This window comes from Opisthocomus hoazin, chromosome 7 (assembly GCF_030867145.1).
Source record: "Opisthocomus hoazin isolate bOpiHoa1 chromosome 7, bOpiHoa1.hap1, whole genome shotgun sequence".
NCBI lineage: Eukaryota > Metazoa > Chordata > Aves > Opisthocomiformes > Opisthocomidae > Opisthocomus > Opisthocomus hoazin.
Window position 1 is genome coordinate 34,651,340 of NC_134420.1, and position 8,576 is coordinate 34,659,915.

The 8,576-nt window shown below is 40.8% G+C and overlaps 1 protein-coding gene across 1 annotated transcript in view; it reads left to right on the top strand.

Moving 5' to 3' along the window:
- MAP3K9 (mitogen-activated protein kinase kinase kinase 9) overlaps positions 1–7,785 on the top strand; it is a 65,068-nt gene extending 57,283 nt beyond the window's left edge. Inside the window, exon 11 of the mRNA XM_075425416.1 lies at positions 73–7,785. Coding sequence (XP_075281531.1) covers positions 73–554 — 482 coding nt within the window. The 3' untranslated portion in view covers positions 555–7,785. The remainder of the gene's footprint in view (positions 1–72) is intronic.
- Positions 7,786–8,576: the final 791 nt, after the last annotated feature.

Below are 8,576 nucleotides of genomic sequence, written 5' to 3' on the forward strand. Positions count from 1 at the left end.
GATCTGTTGGAACCATTTAGCAGTGAGATCTAACATGTTTCCCTCTTCTCTTACATTCTTGGTTTTGGATAGGTGTGTTAAAAACACCTAGTCCAAGTAGAGATCCTAATGAGGTCCCTCGCCTGCCAGACCCCAACCTTGTTTTTCCTCCAACCCCGAGACGATGGAATGCACAGCAGGACCCCACACTGGAAAGACCCAAGACACTGGAGTTCCTGCCCCGGCCACGTCCTGCAGCCAGTCGGCAGCGGCTTGATCCCTGGTGGTTTGTGTCACCCAGCAATGCCAAGGGTGAATCTTCTGCCAACAGTTCAAGTACTGATACTCCAAGCAATCTGGACTCTTGTTTTGCTAGTAGCAGCAGCACTGTAGAAGAGAGACCTGGACTGCCTGCGCTGCTTCCTTTCCAGGTGGGTCTTCCTGTAGAGGAGCGGACACTGTTGGACATAGATGCCGAGGGGCAGAGCCAGGACAGCACCATTCCGCTATGCAGAAGTGAACTTAACACACACAAAGCTGCAGCATATGAACTCAAGCAAGAATTCTGGTCTTAGTATGAAATCCACTGGGGACATTGAGCCCCTCTAAATTCAATCCTACTTTTTGCACTGAGAATGCACTTTGAAGACAGATGAGATGGAGGGGTGCTACAGAGATCATATGGTGCTGCCTCTGCTGAAGGTGTGTTGTTCGACTGCCTAGTTTTTGTCTGCAGTTGGATGTAACTTGGCAACTCAAAGCTGTTGACTTTTGCTGTGGGGTTTTTCTGTAGTCTTCCCTGTCCTCTTATTGCAGTTTGAACCTGCAATGAGCTTAAATTATCATATCAAAGTCTTTATTATTGACCTTGTAGGATTTGGCACTTGCAGTAAGTATATTGGTATCTATCCTGGTATTAATCAGTATTTTCAAAAGCCAACTGTATTACGCTACAGCAGATACCAGTGTTTGAGGTTTTCCCAAGGAATCCAGGACAGAAACAAGTAAATATCTGGAGACTACCTTCTCTGAAATGTATTCAGATCATTAGATAGGCCTGGGAATCATGGTGCCCCCACTGAAGGAGCGGAAGTATCTTAGACTCACTTGACCTCTTTTGCTCATGTGATGGTGCAAGGTGGAACGGATTGCAGAGGAAGGGCATGGCATCTCCACTGATGGAGGTCTCTGAAAACAGACTGACTAGACTGTAGGGAACCAGTAGGTGTGGTTGATCCTGGCTTCAAGGCAGGTTGAATGGACTTCAATGATCTCTTGAGGTCTCTCTCAGCCCTGTTTTTCTATGACTGTGCTTTCAGAAAGATGGAGGCTTATGGTAAGGCTGTTTACCTTGCTTTTTTTGTGTTTCAAACTTTGGTTCCCTCAGCCTCCTTTTCGCACTCCCTGTATCCCAGGCTCATAGTCAAGCTGCTTCAGCTTTGGGAAGGGAATTAGCAGAAACTCTTTATTTAAAGCTGTATTGGCTCGCAGAAATTATGCATGCCCTCGCTCTTTTGTCTTCTTCCTGTTTTTTCCTTCTTTCTTATGCTTTTGACTCTTGAAACCCAAGACTGTTCTTATTCACACTGGAACTTGTTTAAGGCTGTTTTGAAACTGAGGCTTGTGTTGTTAGTAGTTGGATTGTACAAACAGGAATCGGAACATCTGGATTCTGTTTTACTTTGTCACTGACTCACTGTGTGACCTTGGGCAAATAATGTAACCTCTGTGCCTGAATTTCCCCATCTGTAAATAATAGGGTTAATACCTACCTCACAGGGGGAGGGGGTGGGACATACGTAATAGGTATAAAGTCCTTTGAGATCTCTGAATGAAAGGCACTATAGACATGTAAAACACTATTCTTGTTCAAATATGTAAAACCTCCTAATTCTGGAGCAAGAACAGACGCCTGTCTTGAAGTAGCATGTCACACAAATGCGGTGTGCCTATGCTCAGTTTTCCGTACAGAGACTGCAAGTGTGTCTGCCACTGCAGGTATAGCTTATTGGCTTTAAGGAGAGCTTCACTCGTCCCCAACTTGGGCAGCGTAATTAAGGGATGTGGCCTTTATATGAGTGTAATAGTGTAGTCTGCTTTATTGCAGGGTACAGCATATCCGTTTCACTCTTTCCGTACAGATCTGTGCTCCTTTTGCTAATCTACTGACTGTTTGGGTGCAAATAAATGATTTGACAGTGCTGCCGATGCAGTGCTCGGCCTGTTAGGGAAGTCCAGTCCGGTTGTGAAGGCAGTGTAACTGAACGCTTTCTTACAACTGTCAGCACAGAGAACCTGTGCGTTTAGATGTTTGTAACCCGATGTTAAACACCAGCATGTGTGGGGAGGTACTGTACTTAGCCCTCAAACAGAACTAAAAAACTCTAAAACCAGCATGTTGCCATTAGTCAAGTGCACCCTTTTATTTCAAGCAATTGCAGTATGTTTTCGAGTAGAGAGATCACACGTTTCTTGTTTATTGCATTCCATGAAATGTGTTTAATGGCAGAATTACTTTTTGCTGCCTTCCCCATCACATACTCCAGAGCTAGGATTAACGATGCTACACTAGCTGCTGAAGCTGGATAGACTGTTGACTGTGTAGGCAAGGTATGCTGGTATGGGGCTAAGATACTTTAAAAAGAAAACTTCTGTTTCTGATGCTTTTGTTCAGTGTAGACCTTTAGTATTATTGATTTCTTGAGCATTCATCCTTTTGCTTTCTATTTCCTAAAACTCAGTTTGAGATCCAGAGACTTAAAAAAAAAAAAAGGCCAAAACAACCCAAACAGATGGTTAATTTTGATTGTGGTGTAGAAACCAACTTAAGGAAAGCCCAGTCAGAGGCTGTGTCAGAGGGACTTAAAAGCAGGAGATTAAAACTATGTGGTTTTCATAGTCTCCCTTACCATTTTAAAAAATCTGAAATAAAGCTTGATCAGCTGTTCTCAAACGTAGTGTTTTCTATCCAAAAAGTATCATTACAAATGTCATGAGAAGCATCATCTGCTCTGCAAAGATACCACCTGGAATAGCTCCATTCAAAGAGAAACCTTTAAAGTCCATTGACTTACGTGGAATGGGAGGTTACCTTTCTAGGTCACATTGTTTTAACTCAGTTTATCACCAAACTTTCTGACAGCTGGCCAGTTGCTTTCACTAAGTGAACCGTAAGGTTTCTGTCAAGTTCCCAGCAGGCAAGAGAGCTGTAAAGCCAAGTTCTTCTGTCACCTCTTCTGCTTAGCAAAGTTGAGGATGAAGTATCAAAACCCCTTCCACCTCTCTCCCTTTTAGAAAATCGCTTGGTGAAGGTGGTGTGTAGCTAACCTGTTGGAAGTATTTTGCTCTGAAGAGCATCTTCCTTTGCTGTAGCATTGTCCATTTGGTGCTAGGGAACTGGGTGCAATAGATGACAAGGAGTCAAGGATATCCAGATCAGGGTTTCCAACCTAGAAATTCCCTATTACAAAGCTGCCTTTGATGCAATTACCCTCACTGAATCTAGCATGTGAAATAAAATGAGGTAGTCTGTGAGCATCAACCCATAACTAAGTCTTCTCATTGGGAGTCCTGTGACTGACCTGAGGTATCAAGCAAGAGGAGTCTGTTGTAGAAACAAAGCTTTTGGCTTTAGCAGGTGGTGGGGTGCTCTCCGAGAGGTAGAGGGGCCTCTCAAGGCAGAGTTGTCAGGTGTTTTATCTTATGCATCCCAATAGCTGTTGCAACTGGTGTCCTGAGGCCCAGAGGCCATATGTGTATTTAAGCTAGCTCGTAACCTCTCACTATGTCTATCCCATCCTGGCTTGATTTCTCTCCTTTCTTAATCTGTTGGGTTTTTTTCCTTCCCAGTTGTGGAAGCTGAGGTGCACCAAATCTCAAAAGGAGTGCTTCACTGTAGTCCACTAGATACTGAAGATGGGAGCCAGTCAGATCACAAATCTTTTTTACTACTGGTTATGAGTATTCCCATTTGTCAGGGGAAAAAAATTTTCAGAATTATGTTGACTGACATACCTTTCTAGCAGTGTCCTTGAGGAAGATGATGAAAATCTTGCTATTAAAAAGTTCCAATAAATAACTGAAAAAGTTGCACATTTTTTTTTCAGAAGAAATGAGAAAAACATAACATGAAAGCATAAAACCACTGAGCAGTCTAAAACATAATGACAAAAGAATGGAGTAAGATGTGGTAAAGTAACTACGGGGCTCACAAAGGAAGTGACAAATTCGGTAACTGAGAGTAACAGTAGTAAGTTTGTTGCCAAGAGAAATTTTTTAGGTCTGGAAATATATATGTATTTTCTTTTAAATAGTCATCTGGAAATGTGTATTACTAACTAATTGTAACTGATGTGCTGATTTAGGAAATAGAAAAATAATTGCCAGCCCTTCAAAATATGCTATCCTTGTAACGTGTTTGTTTTTCCTGTAAAATGGAGGGAGAAGCACAGACATAGCAACCAGTGCAAAAAATGACAAATTTTTGGATAAATTTCTACTGGTTTCATGGAAATTGAGTGTGGGACAGGTAGAGAGAAGAAAGCTTTTGTGTCAAAACTAAGGAGATAATAGTTATGTATTTTTTTTCTAGTACTGTTGCTTCCTATGGACTGCACAAAGCTCTGTTTTGCCATCAAATAGGTCTTACCTCTATTCAGTCTTTTTCAGACGTGCAGACATAACTTTTTTGTAGGTATTTTTTTCCTTCAGAATATTATTGCAGTGGGTTGATATTCAGTATGGAGCAGGGAACCTCAGTGAAAATATTCTTTTTGTAATGGTTTTCTAACAGAATGAGTATTTTCAAAGTGAATTTTTCATTACTGATGTGGAAAGACCTGTTCTGGTTTGCCACGCTTTTATGATGAAGTATTTTTCTGTACCTCTAGGAATGGGAGTAGCTGCCTTCCTCTTCATAGCATGCTGTTACCATAAGACTTTGTGGACAATGCTGCATAGAGATGATACTTTGATTATTGTGAAACCGGATACCTCTCATTCTGTTGAAGATGAGGCAGTAACGGCCAAGTAAAAATCTTTGCAATCTGGAGTGTTCTATCAAATAGAAAATGACATGAAACCTCCCAACTTGAGTCACCTTTCTGTCTCAAACCTAATTTTTAGTTGAAACTTAATTCAGCTATATAGGATGAATATGGGAGTTGGAGTCCCATTAGATGCATGCAACCAAACCTAATACTGTATCCCAAAATTCAGTGATAGCCTGTTACTTTTCTAAGTCATTTTAAGCTAATATTAATGGGTTGGTTTCTTTGGGTGTTTTTTTGAAAGCTTTATTCTTGGAAAAAATGCTTATTGCTTTCTAACCTTTTCTATGCATTTTGGAAATATTCTCAAGGACTCTTACCAACTCTATGGCAAATAAGAAGCCTTATATCTTGCACGGTGATACAGGTCCTGTTTTCGGCTTCACTTTTTTCAGCATGAAACAAGGAAGCCTATATTTGGAAATGAAGATTTCTGATCCTTATCCTGTGGCTGCAGGACAGTTGCTTTGCTTCCATATTTATAACTCACTTAAGGCTATCATTTGGGTAAAACTGGATGCTAACATTGAGAGGGTAGGCAGATGTTAAAACACCTATTTGCAAACAAGCAACAAAGCATATATGTGCAAAGAGAATCAAAACATCCTCGTGCTGTCACAGAGGATAACTTTCAGACTTCATAAACCTTTGGTTGATCATATAATTCAGATATCTTTAGGAAAGACCACCTTCCTATGCTTTTCTCTTAAGTTTGCTATTGCAAGATTTAGAATATGGTGGTTTGCACAGCCAGGGGTATTGTATCTAGCTAGACAGAAAGGATTTTTTAACCAAATTTTTATAATTCCTTTCTATTTCCATATCCAGTTTGTGGTTTAGATTTTGGGGGTTTTTTTGAGGTTAACAAACATTAGAGTCTTAACAATAACTTCAGGTTATTGTTTCCTCAGCCCTACTTTCACAGTTTGGTGAAGCAGTATGGAAAAGCATTTATGGCTTATTCTGCTGATCCCTCTATTGCACATGCCAGTGGAGTGTCATATGCTGCAGCTAAAATGTGCAATTGCTTTTGTTTTTTCTCATGCTGAGCTTTTTTAAGCAGCTTTGCCATTGGTCAGAGATGAACACAGCTTCTGTAATGACCCACATCACCTTTATTTTTGTATGCTAAAAATAGTCATTCCTAGACTGAGGTGCATGTGCTTGATTAAAAGGTAATTTCCCACTCATGACTGGGTGGTGGGTCTGATGTAGCTACCAGAATTATTATTTTTCTTCTCTAACAAGGATCTCCCTTTTTTTGTAACTGGAAAGTCTTCAGCATTTCATCAGTGTTTGTACGCACGAAACACATTTCATGTCTTTCTGTACGAGTAAAAAAATCTTTTTTTCTTTGGTTCTAAATGACCGGGAACATAATTTTCCTACCGAGTATGGCTTCTTGGACTGGTTTTTGGGTTTTATTTTTGTTGTTTTGACCCTGTGAAATACATACGTATGTGTTAGGTGCGTCCTGTATTCCTAGGTGGCTTTTATTTCACATGCCTCCTTGCTAGGGCCTGAGGTTGGTTGTTTTTTGGAGGGGAACTCCTGGTTGTGGTTTTCAGTACTGTAGTGTTCTTCATCACGCATCAGGCCAAATACCAGCACAGTAAACATTTCACGTCCTCTCATTTACCGATGTGCATACGCCCCTGTGGAAGGAAGTGCGCTGTCACTGGCTCTCGTTATCTCTTGATTTGATTTCTGCCCCTACCCCATCTTTATTGGTTATTAATTCTTGTTACCGTAGTAGTTAGGGGACTTGAGACAGAAACCAATACATGTTTCAGGTGTGCTTTGACCTAAAGCATTTCCAGGCTAGAAGCGTAAGATGCAACTGGAAGAAGAGAAGGCAGAGGCTGGCAGGAAATAGTGAATAAAAGAGTGAAATTATCCTTCTTAATGTCATAAGCAGTCAGAGGACAGAGGGATACTAGCTGCTTGGTAATCTCTTGGCATCATAGATAGACTGGGTCCTAAAGAAGAATTTGAGGAATGTGTAGTTACTTAGTTTCTGGTTGGTTTGTTTTATTTTACCCTGAGCTACCTCATTTGTAGAGATAGAGTGGGAAGAAAGCGTAAGTTATGGTAAGAATTGCTCTAGGTAGACAGTTGAGGCTGGAATGATGGGAGGACAGAGGCAAACGCTTGTATTTGGCTCTTTGACATGCAAATTCCTGATGGAAAAACAAAACCAGCAATTCAGTTTTGTAAGTTAAGGTTATGCTTGCTTTTACTATGTATGTCTCAAAAATAAACAATAAATGACAAGGCAGGGCATCTTTCTTGATGGTTTCTGACCTGTGGCAGAGCTGATTGTCCACAGACCAATCGGTGGTGATTTCATATTGGTCACTACTGCTTTTAAAAGTGAAGATCTGTTTTTTTGAAAACAGATTTTTTATTTTTAAATAATCTCATGTGCTCTTAAAGCAGACCTAACACACAATCCTGATTGTTTCTGTGTATTTGCAGTATTGTTTTCCTAATGTATCATATTCTAATACAGTCCTTATTGTATCTGAATGTTAATAATGTACAGACAGCCCAACATAGCTAATATGAAGAAACCATGACACATTTTTGGTGTGTAGTGTAGTGGATTTATAAGCTCAGCTTGAAGTGGGCTACTGTAGCTGGTGGGTCAGATGGATGCACAGCTAGCAAAAGGGGGCTTAGAACAAATCTGCAGGAGCAATGCCAAAGTTTTATTTGCTTAAAATAAATTATTTGAAAAATAATCGGGGGGGGGGGGGGGGGGGGGGCAGGGGAAGGCCCTTCATTATTCAGAAATACTTTTCTAGGATCTTGTCCATGCTCAAATTTTAGCTTCCAGGATAGCTAGTGAGAACCGACACTGTGTTCAAAATTTGTTGGCTAAAGCCCCAGCATAAGACCAGAATAATGCTTTTTATATATGCTATTTCAGAGTGAGTGACACTGTCTCCCTGCTATACCTTGATTGTTCCAATTAAGCATCTTCTCAAGAGCAGATGTTGAGGTTGGATAAAGCTAACCTTTTTGTCTTGGAGAGGCATATGGGTGTGAGAAGGAAGAAACACTGGTTTAGCCATGTCCTGATGCTTTTGTGGCTTGCTGTCTTAGCAGTACAGGTTATAATGGAGCAGGAAGACATACATGCTAGTGTTTTTTCAAGCTTCATTTAGAAGAATGCTGCTAATGGCAGATTTCAGTATATAAATGAACAAGTTCTTTGGGAACCCTTGTACTTGGTTTCTCCTCATTGAGTTTCAGAACAAACCTGGTTTCTGATTACTGTTTGGCATGGCTCAGTTGCACACTGAGCTTCCTGAGTTTAACTACATCTGGAGGAGAACAGAGCTTCTTCCTTAGGTTCTTCTGTAATTTGTGGACGTGGCCACTTCTCAGCTTGGGTAGTGTGTTTTCTCCCAGGCCCAGTCTGTGTCACCAAATGAGTTGGTGTCACTCTCGACTGATGGCCCAGATATTCATAGCAGGCTTGTTCTTCTGTCTTGCATGCTTTAGTGAGCAGCTGTTACAATGTCAGCAGGGTTAGCATTTGTA